At 42.6% G+C, this 17,993-nt stretch overlaps 1 protein-coding gene across 12 annotated transcripts in view; it reads left to right on the top strand.

Moving 5' to 3' along the window:
* Positions 1-17,993, top strand: part of LOC126162000 (nuclear receptor coactivator 7) — a 790,565-nt gene that overhangs the window by 352,502 nt on the left and 420,070 nt on the right. For all 12 annotated transcript variants that reach the window (XM_049918207.1, XM_049918209.1, XM_049918219.1 and 9 more), the window contains one exon: positions 198-307. In XM_049918207.1, coding sequence (XP_049774164.1) covers positions 198-307 — 110 coding nt within the window. The remainder of the gene's footprint in view (positions 1-197; positions 308-17,993) is intronic.

Raw genomic sequence — 17,993 nt, 5'->3', positions numbered from 1 at the left:
GACATACTGCTCTCTTACCAAATGATTTTTCAGAGATATTTTAAAGCTGTAACTCATTGCCCCCCTTGAAATGTGAGAAGTTGGTAATGAGGTACTGAATAATGAGGGAGCACATATTATCCTGGAGTTGAGGCGCTACGCACAAGACTTGTATATTTGTGCCGTTTTGTGACTGTGGAATTTCGTTTGTGTTGCAGGAGCAAGAGCCGCAGCGTGGACCATGGCTTCGTGGCGCCTTTCGACTTGGACTCGCTGCGCTCCAAAGTGGAGGGACGCTTTGAGTCCGTTGACAAGCTCTCCAGATCCGGTAAGTTGGACACGTCTCACGTATAATACTGTACGGAAAACTTGAGAGTATTAACTGGCGAAGCGACCTTAAGATCTGGCTAGGATGGCAACGCCGTCATGTTTACGACCGAGAAGCGAGAGGGGAATGTAGCAGCAGTACACACGCCAGTATCCTTAAAAGACGAGCGCTGCCACATGCTATGCGTCTACACGCTACTGCCCTGCCTGGGAATTGGATTGTAGCTGAACCTAGTCATGTGACAGTGTTGGTTCCTGGTAGGACCGAGGCAATGGCTCGCTTTGTCAAGTAATACACTGCGTCCACTGTAAGAAACTCTGTGTACCAGGATGTGTTCAGAAGTCCTACAACTAAGCTGTGTACGAAAAACTGGCTTTTGGGGCAAACGTGTAGGTTGTTGTAGAACCACTAATTTTGTTGAAATACACTACGGGCCATTAAAATTGCTACACCACGAAGATGACGTGCTACAGACGAGAAATTTAACCGAGAGGAAGAAGATGCTGTGATATGCAATGATTGGCTTTTCAGAGCATTCACACAAGGTTGGCGCCGGTGGCGACACCTACAACGTGCTGACATGAGGAAAGTTTCCAACCGATTTCTCATAGACAAACAGCAGTTGACCAGCGTTGCCTGGTGAAACGTTGTAGTGATGCCTCGTGTAAGGAGGAGAAATGCGTACCATCACGTTTCCGACTTTGACAAAGGTCGGATTGCAGCCTATCGCGATTGCGGTTTATCGTATCGCGACATTGCTGCTCGCGTTGGTCGAGATCCAATGACAGTTAGCAGAGTATGGAATTGGTGGGATCAGGAGGGTAATACGGAACGCCGTGAGGGATCCCAACGGCCTCGTATCACTAGCAGTCGAGATGACAAGCATCTTACCCGCATCGCTGTAACGGATCGTGCAGCCGTGTCCCGATCCCTGAGTCCACAGATGGGGATTTTTGCAAGACGATAACCATCTGCACGAACAGTTTGACGACGTTTGCAGCAGCATGGACTATTAGCTCGGAGACGATGGCTGCGGTTACCCTTGAAGCTGCATCACAGACAGGAGCGCCTGCGATAGTGTACGCAACGACGAACCTGGGTGCACGAATGGCAAAACGTCATTTTTCCGGATGAATCCAGGTTCTGTTCACAGCATCATGATGGTCGCATCCGTGTTTGGCGACATCGCGGTTAGCGCACATTGGAAGCGTGTATTCGTCATCGCCATACTCGCTTATCACCCGGCGTGATGGTATGGGGTGCCAATGGTTACACGTCTCCGTCACCTCTTGTTCGCATTGACGGCGCTTTGAACAGTGGACGTTACGTTTCAGATGTGTTACCACCCGTGGCTCTACCTTTCATTCGATCCCTGCGAAACCCTACATTTCAGCAGGATAATGCACGACCGCATGTAGGTCATGTACGGGCCTTTCTGGATACAGAAAATGTTCGACTGCTGCCCTGGCCATCATATTCTCCAGATCTCTCACCAATTGAAAACGTCTGGTCAATGGTGGCCGAGCAACTGGCTCGTCACAATACGCCAGTCGCTACTCTTGATGTACTGCGGTATCGTGTTGAAGCTGCATGGGCAGCTGTACCTGTACACGCCATCCAAGCTCTGTTTCACTCAATGCCCAGGCGTATCAAGGCCGTTATTACGGCCAGAGGTGGTTGTTCTGGTTACTGATTTCTCAGGATCTATGCACCCAAATTGCGTGAAAATGTAACGCATGTCAGATATAGTATAATATAATTGTCCAATGAACACCCGTTTATCATCTGCATTTCTTCTTGGTGTAGCAATTTTAATGGCCAGTAGTGTAGTATATACATCATTGCTAAAATAAGTTCTGAACGTCCAACAGGGCATTAGCACTAAAAGGAAAATTACCTGAACTACTTGGAAACCTATAAGCCTGTAATACTGAATTCCGCAACTGACATATGGTTCATATTCTTCTAAGGAAAATTTGGGTAAAAATTCGTCGTTCGACTCACTGGCAGATGAGTAAAAATCTGACCTGAAATTCTTCTCTGTACCGTATGTTTTGTAGAACTTAACAACATGCCATCTTCCTTCTTCATTGTCACTGCCGCGTGAAATTAGTGTCCTTAACATACTCTTTTTCGTAGAGGTTCCAATAACTGATACGGCTTTCCTTTAAAGTAAGATCACAGTGAAGAGATGCTCGATATTGTTTCATTGTAATCATACACCCAAAGAATGTCAGTTTTGCGTTTTCGCAACTATTACTGGACATTTTTCTTTATACATACACTGTCTAATTCTGGCAATCTTTTTTTTTTCTCAGTAATAATTTGGCTGTTGATAGTAGCAGCTGCTGCTATCACATCTACAAAAATTGCTTTCTCATATTATCCCGAAAATACCCAGCTACGTAGGCATTATTATATCTACTTATCACCTACTTCCGTAGTGTCATTTAATCGGCTACCATTCAGGCTAAGACATTTAGAATCCATTTCGAGTTCTGTAAGACCTTATATTCGTTGATATTATAGTTACTACTTCAACACAGCGTAAACTGATCAGTTAACGGCCTGTAGTTGCTGTGGTGCCCATCTCTCGGCTGCCTTTGTTCCTTATCGTATCACTGCCTGAGCGGTATTTTTCCACATCTACCCGGCACGTATCCAGTATTGCTTCCTCATGAAAGTCTCCACCCAACCGGTTTCCACAAGCTACCAGAGTCGTTCAATAAAAAGCAGTAGATCGGTTTTCTGATTAGATAATCTAATAATACATTAACGCCATGGTTAGTTTAATATATAAACCTAGAAATATCATATGGATGAAATCCTCTGTTGCTCACATTTCGCTGTGTTAGCGTCGAAAGTTGTTTGACTTAATATGAAATGTGGGCTGCTACAAATGTCAACTGTCATGAGAATTGCTTTTTTTACTGCGTGGTCGCAGTGGGTCGATAGTTTCCGTAATAATGCCTGTGTTGAAGGCTGTTACCGAAATGCCTTTCCTTTATTGAGCCTTCTTCTAGTAAAAGTTCAGAGATAACGAAACAACTTGATGATAGTGTGAAAATAAAGTGACTGAAACTATATTCTGTTGAAACCTTTCGGAAGTGAAAACCTTGCATCGTTTTGCTGTGGCCTTATGGTTCCTTATAATACAGTTTCTATCGTTGAGCATTCGATCGGTCTGAGAGGCAAAATTATGTTCTACGCTTGCATGTTGATGTAAAGAGAGAAGTCTCTTATTCACATAAATAACTTGTACACTCCATTAGTTTTTTTCATTCTTAAAGTTATTTTACTCACGTTATTAGTGTCTTCATCTAATTAGGAATTATTAGAGATTTGCAGTTACCATGTCAACATGTGTCGTACTTGAATTAGGTTTTATTATTATTTTTATCATCATCATCATCATCATCATCATCATCATCATCACCACCATCACTATTATCGTAACACAGCACATTACTCAGACTGAAGTTACGATATACTAACAGAAGTGCATGATAAGGAGACAGTCCTGAAAAATATGATTATTAGGAGAGAAGAAAGGAAAAATATGGGTATTACGGAAGCTGGGAGAATATAAGTAGCAAGAGGGTAAGGGTTTATGGTTGGACAGGAGGGGAGACAGCCGAGATACGCCTAATGGAATGTAATCCGAAGATGGGAAAGGCTTATCTCTTCTTGACTGTAGCCTGATTTTGCATCAGTCACGGGCCACTTGGTGGTTTGTTCGACAAACGTAGAGGACATTAATGAAGAGATCTGAGAACGAAGTTTTTCGCGGCGGCACTTACGTATAAAATATTCTCGGTATTCTTGCCGCGTCAGTTCTAGATAAAATCTCGAGCTTTTCGACGATTACCTCCATCGTCATCGTCAGGAGCTGACTGCCTCTACTGCTGCTATGGTGGCCTCTATATAGCCCGAAGACGGCTTCTGATTGGTCGGCTTCTCATTGGTCGGCGATTGCGTGCTGCTGTCTCAGACGGTGTCACTGTGTGCGCCGGTGGCGCCACCGCTTCCGTTTAAACGTAAACCTTGGAAGGAACGTCTCTGCTGCTTCTCTGCATCAAGCGCTCGTTTCCACGCACAGCTCAGATGGTATCCGCTATCACGGTTAAGGTTCTTTTGGCTCATTCTGATTTCAACAGCCTCCTTAATAACAGAATCCCAGTACGTGGAGGCATGGGACAGAATTTTAGTTTCATCGAACAATATTTTGTGTTTGTTCGTGAGGCTGTGCTCCGCAATTGCCGATTTCTCAAGCTCTCTATTTTTAATGTGGCGTTGGTGTTCTGCACAGCGGTCGGAAACGTGGAAGCAATTATATAGGTCAGACTATTCGCACCGTTTCCGACCGCTGTGCAGAACACCAACGCCACATTAAAAACAGAGAGCTTGAGAAATCGGCAATTGCGGAGCACAGCCTCACGAACAAACACAAAATATTGTTCGATGAAACTAAAATTCTGTCCCATGCCTCCACGTACTGGGATTCTGTTATTAAGGAGGCTGTTGAAATCAGAATGAGCCAAAAGAACTTTAACCGTGATAGCGGATACCATCTGAGCTGTGCGTGGAAACGAGCGCTTGATGCAGAGAAGCAGCAGAGACGTTCCTTCCAAGGTTTACGTTTAAACGGAAGCGGTGGCGCCACCGGCGCACACAGTGACACCGTCTGAGACAGCAGCACGTAATCGCCGACCAATGAGAAGCCGACCAATCAGAAGCCGTCTTCGGGCTATATAGAGGCCACCATAGCAGCAGTAGAGGCAGTCAGCTGCTGACGATGACGATGGAGGTAATCGTCGAAAGCTCGAGATTTTATCTAGAACTGACGCGGCAAGAATACCGAGAATATTTTATACAATGAAGAGATCTGATGGTAAGGAGAACGGACATGATCAACCAGTGCTCCGAAGCATTCATGGCTATCTCCTTTTGCGTGAAACTTTCATTATTTGTAGCTTCTTTAACGTCACAGTTATACAGGTTTGGTCAGTAACAGAGGAATTGCTAGCTTCTTCTTTCTTGTTAGTAGAGACCTTTCGCGAACGTTCCGAGGTGCATCACTGATAGATCCAACCACCGAGACGACGGCTCACCGCTGGACTGATTCACGCCTGGTGCCGTTGCGCTCAGTAAGGAACGTGTACAGGTTGTTCCGCGATTCCTGTTACACACTTCTAACAGTTGCAGAGGGGACCTTGCAGACAAAAGCCTTAACAAGAAATCCATATCCGGTAATGTACCGTGTGACTCTAACATAAGTTTCTAAGATCAGATCACGTCCAAATCTTCCGTTTCACGGTGCGGAAACGATGGTGACAATGTGTGCTATACAGCAGTCCATGGCATGTGCAGTGTGTAGAGTACTCCTCTACGTGAAGAACAACGTCCTTTTCTAAGTCGAGATCACCATTACGCCGCAGTGTAATGAGTACATTTCGTATCTCGTCGTCTATACTAGAACCTTCCAAACTTTCCCTCATGATGACACCCTTCTAATACATACAGTACCACGAGACACCCGCTCACTAACATTAATAAAAGAAATTCCATTGTAACCAACGCTATTTTAAAACAATTATTTTTATATCTGTTTTACAAGTAGAGTGTAATTATACATTAAACAACTTTCGTTAATACAAAACTTTAGAATACTTTAAGCAATTTGGTGGCTCAGGTGGGCTGGACGAGCATTATAAATCTGAATTTACTAGTCTCGCGACACCACTGTTTCTGTCACTCAACATCGCAGTGGTGTTTGCGCACGCAGTTTGGAAAGCTTTGCCGTATACCATATGGCCGTGTCGTAAAATACAAAGCTGAGTTCTGTCAACGAATGTAAAACTGAACTGAACTGAAGTACTGTGATGACAAGTATTTACTCTGGAACTTAGAATCTCTGACGAGAGCAAAAAATACGTCTTATGAGTGTGTTTCCTGCAAGCTACACGAGTTGTTCTGTACAAGGTGTAAGAGAATAGTGATTTGGTAATAGTGAAGTTACCGATAATAATATGGCAACAGTGTTTTAATACATGCTATTTTCACTATGTGCGTAGCCTCTGTTGTTTAATGTTGAGTATTGTTGAAGTTAAAATGCTCAAAGTACAATTGATAATGACATATGTACATGGGTGCTAAAGCACAGGGTAATTATTTATGGCATTTTTTGTAATGTAACTGGCATGTATGATATTAATGCCATCTATGTATACAGTCTGTTCATCTTTTTTCTCTTGCAGTAGACCACTTGGTAATGACCTTAAGGTCGAAATTGCAATATCGGGAATTAATAATTTTCACGGTCACTGGTGACTGAGACTTCTGAAAAAATTATGACTGTGATCCTCAAACACGATAAATGTACCAGTTTGTCGCAACCTTTTTTGTACTCGGACGAAAATGACACGGGATGTCGTAACTACAGCTGGAAGTGACACAGCTTTCATCTGAGTTGTGTGCATACCTTGAAGGGGATATCCAAAAGTGATCCGATCTTTGAACGTCTTTTACATCCGAATCGTAAATTTCCGGATATGGGTTCATTGTTAGAAGACATGCAAATAATTGAGAGGCGGCTGCTAGATACGCTAATGGTAAGTTCGAGCAACACGCAGGTATAACGGATATGCTTCGGGAAGTCAACTGGGAATCCCTGGAGTGAAGGTGACATTTTTTCCGAAGAACGCTATTGAGAAAATTTAGAGAACGGGCATTTGAAGCTGACTGCAGAACGATTCTGTTGCCTCAAACATACATTGCACTTACGGACCACGAATATGAGATGAGAGAAATTAGGGCTCCTACAGAGGTATATAGACAGTTGTTTCTCCCTCGTTCTGTTTGCAAGTGGTACGGAAAAGGGAGTGACTAGTAGCGGTAGCCTGAAATAGAAAATGTGAAACACCCCGTGTAAGCGGAGCGGAGGCGACGGTATCGGCCACAAGTTGGGATATCTAACATAAGCGACTCTGACAAAGGGCATTTAGCTATGGCCTGGCGCCTGGGAACGAGCTGGTCAGCTGTCCGCGTGCTACAGTCGTGGAAAGACCCCTTCCAGCAGCCTTCCTGTCAACGAATTATTAAGCTCTAACCTCACGACAAGAAAAGTGTCTCCTACGCACTGCAAAATATTCTGTGCGAGGCAAGGACGTTATGATCGCTGAAATTCGAGCCTGTAGTCCAGTCTACCCACAGACGTAACCAAAGCAGGGAAACTGGCGAAGCTGACCCTGGTGTGGACGTGAAGACCGGTGGGACCACTCACTCGTGCGTCAGTCGGGTAAGGTTGCCTCGACGCTGACTGACTCCCACAGCCTCTGCCGCAAAGAACGTGTTCGACACGTGCGTAGTCTTGGCTGGCTGACAAGTACTCGATTGAATTACGTCACTCAGTCTGAAACTGTCCAGCTGATAACATTCATAAGTGAGGGCTGTATGTACGAAACGTTACCATTAACAGTGTTTAACAGTTTTTGATGGTATAGTGTTAACAAATTAATAAACCTTAAATATTGTCGCTGTTTGTGGTTTATAAATAAGTTCAATTGTAACACAAAGAAAATGAATCTGCTTTTATATAGCCCATGAACATTGACATGTGTGTTGTTGCCTGGCAGCAGTGGCCATTCTACTCTATACAGTTATCGGTTCAGTAACAGTAAGGGATCATTTGCCACCAATGATATGATGGATCGTAAAAATTGCAAGTACATTAGTATTTGTTGAATGATGGTTTTAGGCCTTTATTTGATCGCTATATGCCGAACTATTATATCCATTCTCGTTACTAGGAGGGAATTTTTAATGACTGATCATTAAACAAGGCTTGCGCGCTACGCAGGAGGATGAATAGGCAAGCGCAACAACTGAAATGAGATTCATGATTTCTGCAGAAATAGCTATGCAGAGTAGCAGAACGATACGCCAGCAGATAATATTGTTGACGATAACAATCGAATAGGTCGTCTATAAAGAACACTGTGTTAATCTTGACAGTATAACATTTACCTAAAAGAATTAGACAAGATCGTATTCTGTTGATGTGAACGATATAGAACTGAAGGCTGACGGAGAAACACGACGCTCCATTCTGCTCCTCAGTGCATTGCAACAGTGTATATATATATATATATATATATCCTAGCCTCTTCAACAAGTTTCCTCCGTGGTGCCCGTAGAAAAAAAAAAAGGTAAGCTGAATAGTGAAGTTGCCTCGAACAGAAGCGCTCGTGTTAAGATTCATCGCGTGCGAGACGTAGAGATTGAACACGTGCCCAGATTGATAACGGTCGCTGAACAATCACCTGTGACCTCGGAAGAAACCGTTCTGGCGTTACCCTGCAGCGACTTAGTCTCGGAACGTTGTACAGGCGAGACTGAGAAGAAAATATAATGTAATATCAAAACACTTGAAGTTTTTATTCAAAAATGGTTCAAATGGCTCTGAGCACTATAGGACTTAACTTCTGAGGTCATCAGTCCCCTAGAGCTTAGAACTACTTAAACCTAACTAACCTAAGGACACCACACCCATCCATGCTCGAGGTAGGACTCGAACCTGCGACCGTAGCGGTCGCGCGGTTCCAGACTGTAGCGCCTAGAACCGCTCGGCCAGACTGGCCAGCGAAGTTTTTGTTACGCGATAATGAAACAAAGGTAAGAAACACAGATGAGAAACATGCAGCGAAGTTATAAAAGTGAATTTAGAGAGAATTGTGTTGTTGTGGAAGTTGACGAAGAAAATGAAACAATAGGAAAAGTGGTAACTAATAGATATGATTGGATTTATCTATTTACGCGATGTGTGTAATGATACTCTCATGTAATGGTCTATGTAATGGTCTGTTCCACAAGTTGACGCAGAAACTCACTGCTGACTAGAGGTGAATACCACCAGTGACATAACTGTTCAGAGGGCCAGCATAACACCAAGCAGCATATTCGCTGTACAACTTACCGCCAGGCACACTTTGTTCTTCCAAATACTTGACTATGGCAATGAAACGTAAGTTACTAATAGAGAATTTGTATTAACGGGCTCAGTGTTGTTGTATAGTGCAAAGGTGTCACGCTTCGTATGACATAGCTATTTTTGTACTTCATCAATCATTCAGTGGGTTTGATATCGTCCTTGTTCTTCTCCTATTTCGTGTTCATATTTTCACTTGCACATAACGCTTACTGTTGACGTCCTCTCTCGTGTCGTTTGTACCTTAGAGTATTCGTTCACCCTGCAAGCTTCCCTTCTGCTGCTCCTTAAAACGCAGTGAACGATCCTTGGATCCCGTGGCTGATGCCCCACAAATCTGTAAGTAGCATAGCGTCACACCGCTAAGAGTGGCAGTTAATTTCCGTAGACCCTAAGTCTCTGGCAACATACTTACTTGTGCATCACTTGAAAAGAACGCTGCCTTGCACTTGGTCTCGCCACTTATTGCCACGACTTAGAATTTGCGTTGTACTCAGTTTTCTGTCAGATGCGTATCTGGACAGTTGACAAAAATTCCTTCAATGACTCACTGTAGCCTCATGTCAAATTCCTGTAATAAATAAAATGGTGACGTGCCTCCCATCAAGGTACAGGTCTTTAGATCTGATCCATTTCGGTGGCTTGCATGTCTGTCGCTGTTTCATTTAATTCAGCAGCTGATTATTCGCTTCTCGAGGTTGAGTTCACCCCACTCCAGAAAAATCGAGGTGTTGAGCAGGACTCGAAGCCAGAATATCAGCTCTGATAACTTACCAGCCGTAATCACTTTGCTTCGATGCGATCATTGAAATGAGATTAGGTACGATCTCACCTCATAAATAATACATGGATTCATCAGCATGAATACTTAGACCATGGAGTGTATCGCAGAAGTAGGATACTGCGCGTATGAGCCTTAAACAAGATAAATAAGCCGTATATATGTCAGAAAAGTTATTGCACCGTGTAATTATCGCCATACTCAGCTCTAGCCTCATTCTTGAAACTTCGTCGCCAGCACGCACTGCACTTTCAGTGGGTTAAACTGTATTCTTGCGTCCCCCTATGCCCTCCTTTCTGTCTTTTATGCATACGCAACACCGTATTCTCTCTACATTTAGTGTTTGAATATTGTCATAGAGGTCAGATGGATATTTTTAATATAGATTTAGATCTGTTCAATTATTCTGTTACGGGCCATACATGAAGCCCCTCGTGCGTTTCTCACCCTTGACTTACTCTCTTCTCCATGTAAGCATGATGGCGTATTAATGCCCAGGACGTGCTAATTGTTTATCGTGCTGATAAAATAGCTTCATGCCTAGCAATCATATACGCCTAAAATATGGAAAGTTCCGTAGGTCACATCGATATTCAAGAAAGGGAATAGGCGTAATCGGCTATATTACACAGCCATATCACTGACATCGATTTGCAGTAGGATTTTGGTACGTATACTGTGTTCACACAAAACGAATTACATCGAACGAAACCCTCTATTGACACATTGTCACCACGGACTCAAAGTATCGTTCTTGTGAAACGCAATTGGCTCTTCATTCACACCAGGTAACGAGTGCTGTCGACAGTGAATCTCAAATTGATTCCATGTTTCTATATTTCGAGAACGCATTTGACACCGTTCTTCGAAGCAGCTTCTAATCAATTTGCGTCCCTATGGAGTATAGTCTCAGTTGTTGGACTGCACTCTTGATTTCCAGTGAGGAAGGTCACAGTTCATAATAATCGACGGAAGATAATAGAGTGAAACAAAAGTGATAGCTGGCGTTCCCGGGTAAGTGTTGTAGGCCATCTGCTGTTCTTGAACTATGTAAATGAGTTAGGAAACAATGTGCACAGCCCTCGGATTGCTTGTGAATCACGCCGTCGTTTACCGTCTAGTAAAGCCATTAGAAGATCAAAATCAATTGCGAAATGATTTAGATAAGGTATCTGTATGGTGTGAAGAGTGGCAGTTGACTCCAAATAATCCTGTTACACAATAGATCATACAAATTACCGGCTGTGTATTCAGCTAAATATCTACAGATAACAATTACGAACACTTTAATTGGAACGATTATATAGATATTCTGGGTAAGGTAACCCAGAAACTGAGTTTTATTGGAAGGGAACTTGAAAGATGCAACAGTTCTACTAGAGAGACTGCGTACACTACTCTTCTCCGTTCTTTTCTGAAGTACTGCTGCACGGTAAGGGATTCCTATAAGATAAGACTGAGGGAGGACATCGAAAAAGTTCAAAGAAAGGCAGCTCGTTATGTATTATCGCAAAATATGGGAGACCCTGTCCCAGATAGATAAGGGAGTTGGGAAGGCAGTCATTAAAACAAAAGTTTTTCCCTTTGTGCCGAGATCTTTCGCGAAATTTGGATCACCAACTTTCTCGTTCGAAAGCAACACTGTTTTGTTGATGCCCACCTACATAGGGAGAAATAATAATAATCATCACAATCATAATAAATAAGGGAAATCGGAACTCACACGGAAAGATTTAGGAATACATAATACCGCACGCTGTTCGACAGTGAAACGGTAGGGAAATAGGTTCAAGGTGGTTCGATGGACCCTCTGCCAGGCACTTACGTGTGAATGGCATAGCAGTTATGTGGATGCAGATGCGTGAGATTACTGGAAAAAAAGTGTTCAAATTATGAAGCGTGCTGCATAACTTCGACCATTCTCCATGAAAAATGATTTATTTATGCCCGAGAGGGGATGGAGTTGGTGGAGAAGGTTTACCAGATAAATAAATCATTATTTCGAGAATATCTAGCACAACGTAAATGCTTCAGATACGTTTTAAGTGAAACTCTGTACGCGCATACAAAACACATTCCCGGCCGACCGAAGTAATCCTCTTAGCGTCTGCAGCTGCATCAGACGTACCTGGTGAACTTAGGTAGGTTTGTGGGAACGAAGTCTGGCGACACCATTGTTGCATGAAATGTTTTCAGTTCTCTTGTCGCATCAGACGAGAGTAAGAACGAGCCTTCGACAGTTACCACTGTCATGGCTGGAATTCCGAGAAAATTTTACAAGATGTGCTCCTAATTAAGGTAGTCATGGACCAGTTTGGGACCGTGTAGAAGTTTTCAGTCATGTCCAGAGCAGCCGATGTCTGAAAACTTAGAGAGCTGTAGGCGAATTTATACCTACATTCATATTCTCAAATATACTATAAAGCGCTTGTAAGATGTTTTTCTGTCAGTCTGTGTGTTCAGGTCCACGAATGAAACATGGGAAGAATGGCTCCCTGCAAACCGCTAGTCTGAGTTAAATTCTCGCGCTCTCTAAAGTAGCGCTAAGGGAACTTTATGACTGGGATTGCCTCTTACGTTGGATGTGTGCAAATTCAGTCGTCCAGCATTCATAATTCTCCCACGTTATCAAACAAGCCTGCAACGTTCTTGGTACTTGTGAGTACTGATATAACGTTTGTCATAATAATGAAGTCAACATTCGGCAAGAGATCGAAGATCGGCGGCAAGAGCTGTAACATGCTGGTGCCGAAATTCCAGTTCTAGAGTCCAGTGACGCTATTCTTCAAGGATTTCCGCCTGAAAAGCTTGAGCTGTCTGGGTGTGGTGGTGGCCGTGATTAAATAAAGGAATAAATGAAAACTGAATAGCACAGAGGAAAATGTTGCGAACACCCTCAGTTTATCGCAAGAAGAAAGCAGAATTTTTCGTGCGAAACACCTCTTGGGCAGATTTAAAGAACCCAATATTTCATTTGGACTGTAAATCAGTTCTGCTCCCTACGTCGTATATTTCGCGCAAGGGCGATAAAGGCAAGATAAGAGAGACCAAGGCACTTAGACGAAGCATACAGTCATTTTGTCTCGCTCGCTACGAAAAGTAACCACGAAAGGAATAGACAAACAAGGGAACGAAGCACACACCACCTCTGAAGTAATGTGGCTTGCGAAAACAGAAGTTTAATGTAATATCAGCACATTAGATTTGTTATAAACGGTTATAAGTATTTAAACAATGTTTGTCTGTGATAGCGTGCATCGGAACCGTGTATTCGGTTGCAAAGTTTCAATGCTCCAAATTATCGACTGACGTAATAAGGCGCATTTGATTATCGTGAAATTTTTGTTGCTAATATGACAACTTCAGATTCATTGCGGGCAAAGAAGTAAACATTGTTAACCATAGAGGAAAAATGCTCTATTTCCTACCTATCTCATGAAACGAGTACGTCCGCGGGGCTGATCTAACAGCAATAATCAGTGAGCAGCAGAAAGACTCAGTATTACTTAACCTGGTAAATACGCGAAAGTCATGATCCCCTTTTTCTAAAACTGGTATTTTGCTCTTTTTAATTTAGGAGAGCTGTTGTGAAAAATGCCGAGATTATTGTGATATTAAAAATGCAATTCTACGGAAATCATTAACTGAAAACAAACCTCATTGAATAATGATACTGACTACGTGAACAGAGCGTTTGTTCTTTAAAAACCTACTGGCAGGTGAAGAAATTTTGTCGCTTTAAAAAATAAATACGTAATAAACCTTGAAGGTATATTTTGGTTGCTGAACAAGGGACGGTAGATACTTGGCAGTGGAGCCACCATATTATACATAAGAATTATTGCAACAGTTAAATAAACTTAATGTACAGTGTGAAGTCGCGTGTTTTTTTAATTTAAAATTTATACAAACATTGCAGGAGATAATCTCAAGATGCTGGTTGAAGAACAAAGGCAATGGAACGTGTGTAAAGTGTGAGATCGGCTTTCCATATGGCCACTCACGCATGATTGGTGTAGTATACGTGTATGACCAGAATACACGGTTAAAATAATAGTGTGACGTTCGGGGCTATTTGCTATAATTGGTTGAGTTCCTAATAAATACTCTTCATCACCGGATAATGCGCTAGGTTTCTGCGATCGTCCGGAACTGTGATCCTGGTTTGCTGTTTCCTACGTCTTGTCATATCCCGAATTAGACACGTTTCAGTAATTTCAGATCTAATACTTAAGTTGTCCGAAAGCTCTTGAGACATACCGCAGTATTTTTGTGTTGTTAATGAGAAAACGTGTTAGCTTCTAACGCCGTCATAAACATGAGTAGGTAGCATATCCATATAGGGGCAGCAGCGAGTCAGAGATTCCACTACAGCAAGCCGAGAACACCGAAAATAGATCATCCCGTCACTTAATGGTGCATTACAAAGAAACTGAAACGGAGCATTAAAATTTTAATTAAATACAGGAACAGCTTAATTAAAATGATATAATGCGCTTAGTTTTGGCGGTACAATCAGTGCAAATTTGACTGATACATACCACTAATTAATTGGTAATACGTCTTGCAGTCCTTTTAGAGAATGACAACTACATAATACATAACATGAAAATTTCGTAAAACAAATGGGTCCGGCCTACAGGACATTCTCAGCTGACTCAGCTATTTTCACACAACTGGAGCTGTTATTCATTTCACTCACTAATAATGAAAGCGCGTATGCTATGACTCGTATGAAAAACATAGAAGAGAAAAAAATATTGATGTCCCAATTACAAATTACAACGGGATACAATCTGACTAATGTTATCGGAAGCCATCCCTTCATTGATTTCATTAGAAGTAAATTGTTCCGAATTAAAAGCCTTTACGCGCCATTGCATTTCTCTTATGTTTTTGACTTAAAAATTTGAAATCATAAAAATCGATACAGAAACATTTAACACTGTGACACGTCACCATTTCTCATAGCAGCCGAGATATGTAGTGCTGTGAGTAGGTAACAATTTCATTAAGGAATGAACTCCTTAACGTATACACAACTTAATCTAGGAGCTGACTGCAATCACGAATCTATGGACGTCCAACAGATGTGCTAAGGCTATTTCGCTTCAAATTTCAATATGTAAAATAAAATATTTCGTACTTCACTGGAGAGAATATGCAACAGTTTCAAAAGCGTCTCTTGGAAGATCGCTCTCGTTACGCTCCACTGCGAATATATAGGGTCTCCCTTTGATGGTGAAACATAAAATTATGGAAACTTTAAGATCAGGTACTTAAAATTTTTCTCTCTAATTAGGACTTGACACGAAGGTGAATGTCCGAATAGAAAGTTACTTTGTGTCCTACATTTGGCAAGCTACTCGCCGTGACTATTCAGAACAGTAGATTGAGTATTCAGATTCAGGTAAGAGCGTTAATTTGCAGTTGTCCTAGAAATGCAGCCGAGTGGGAGGCGTTACAACACAGGTGTTCATCGAAAAAAAATCAGCCTTATACATTCAAAAGCAGGTATTAAAAGACGGGTCAAAAGACATTACTTCCGCCCACGCACATGTCACGGAATGACTATGACGGTAAAAACAGAGATATTGAAGCTTACACAGACGAGTTCTACCCGAGCATCTTCAGCAAACCGGAGAGGGGGAAATCATATTAGTAGGCGATGTATCATAAAACACAATATGATGGTTTGTGAAATGTGGATGTGGAAGATGTGATTGCTATTATTCGCAAATTATATAGCACTCTTTGTGAAAGGGATACCAATGTACCAGATTTTACTGGATATTAATGACGGTTACAATCTCATACACCTCTTGTTCGAAACTGAGGCGTTGTTATCTTTGTCATCTGAGTTAATCAACAACTAGGACGTCTAATGCATTTGATCAGAATTGGAAAGGGGACTTGGCATTCACTGGTGAAAGTCAGTGGTTATTAATATGACGGATAAAGCATCTGACGATTTTTCCTGTTCCAGTCTGTACTCCGACAAAGATTGTAGACACATTAAAGTCAGGTACCTATGTCGGGAGCAGCGGATGAAGTTCGCCGGGTCACCAACCTATTTCTAACGGGAATGAAATTAGCACAATCGAATTCGGCTAAAGCAGTACGGTGTTGGACGACGAGAACTTTGTTCCTTCAGCACATTCTTCGGTTTTATCCAAAACTGAAAGCGATTTTATAACTACTTGGAGAAAAAGATGACATGCTACTTTCCTGGACGTGCTCCGGTGTATAATCTACGACCGGCCTTGTTTTCGCAAAGAAAGAGGCTACATCTGACAGTCACTTGAAACAGTGCTCTGGGTGTGGGGACGGCAGCGAATGAGTAGTAGTTCAAATTATCACATCAAGAATTAAAGCTAAGAATTTATTTTTTATTTGCAGATAGCAGGTGCTGGTAAACAAAGAATATCCGCGTCTCAGTACTATTGCGCGCCACTAGAGGATCGAAAACAAAATGGCGAAGCCCATTGTTATCGTGCCGGCAGCAGCGAAAATGTTGGGGCTGTGTCAGGTCGGTTCAGACGACCAGTTTGACCGCTTGGTTTTGCGTGACACGGATTTTTTGTTACTGCCGAAAACGAATTATCGCACTATACTCAGCTTTATCAATGCTCTTCTGGCAGCGTGCTATGAAACAGGGAAGCGAGGATTTCGATGTATACAAGCACTTGAGACATGTAACTGCAAAAGAACAAAAATAATTATTAACTTCATTTTCTGAAGTGACGCTTAAAACTTTGACTAACACAATGATGTTGGTAACACCGACCTTGAGTAATGTCCTCTGGGACGGGCAGAACTGCAGCTGGTCGGTCCGGCGCCATTCGGAACACTTCGGACTGTCCTTCGTTTTAGAACACTGACACCCATAGTGACCCCAAAGCTGTGACACTGTAATTGCCTGAGGAAGTGTTGTGGTGTAATCTGTGTGAGCAGATGATAGATTAAGAATAGTAATTGTATTTATATTTAAGTGCATTATGCAATACGCAATACCAGACACGATCACAAACGTTTACTACACGTTGTCCCTTCCATCTATTGCTTTGTAATCCAACAGCCTTAATTTGATTTTATATTTTTTGTTACAAATATGTACTGCATTTGCAGACGCTCGTCTCTGTAAGGAGCGCATTCAGGAAACCGCGCCACTGTCGTTATAAATTTGTACCAATCAAGATCATCTTTACGCGGCGCATGCGCCAGTGAGTTGTCAGTACTGGAAGACAAACAAGAAAACATTCCTCCTCCCACATTCTCCAACCCTATAGTGCCTGCGCCTCTTACCTGTTTGCCCCTGACATAAGGACCCACTTCAATTCGCTCACAGGCGAATTCCCCAACGTCAGTTACAATTAAACACATCTTGAATTATTGTCTCTCTAGGTATTTTTGTTTGTTACCAGCAGGAAAACTACACTCTTAAGAGGCCCCCCCCAGGGGGTCCACAACTCTTTTGTGGATACGTGCGTAGCGAGCACGGGACCCCGAGCTAATGTGGCCTTCCTTCCTTTCCGGGCTGCATACCTTCCCATTCCGCATCCTTCCCCATCCCTATCTTCGCCCCTCCTCCCCTCACCTCTGGCTCTTTCCTTCTCTTTCTCCCCATCTGGGAGTATGGTTTGTGCCTACGTCCGGAGACGGACGCTCGTAAATGTACTGCATTTCTTGCCTTCCTTGCTTTTATGTCTTCTTCCTTCCTTTGTCCTTCTCTGTCTTTTTCCTTCCTTTGTCCTTCTCTTTTCCTTACCTCTTCTCTTTCTCTTTTCTCCGCTGCGGCGTTTGAGACCTCTCTTCCTTCCCTTCCCTTTCTCTTTCTTCCTCCCTGTGCGTGTCTGAAGGCCGACCCACGCCCTTCGTGCGTAGCCGGTGACGGGGTAACGCGTAATTCCCCGCCCCGG

This window comes from Schistocerca cancellata, chromosome 2 (genome assembly GCF_023864275.1).
Source record: "Schistocerca cancellata isolate TAMUIC-IGC-003103 chromosome 2, iqSchCanc2.1, whole genome shotgun sequence".
Lineage (NCBI taxonomy): Eukaryota > Metazoa > Arthropoda > Insecta > Orthoptera > Acrididae > Schistocerca > Schistocerca cancellata.
Note: the sequence above shows the minus strand (reverse complement) of the source record. Positions and strands in the feature narration are given on the sequence as shown.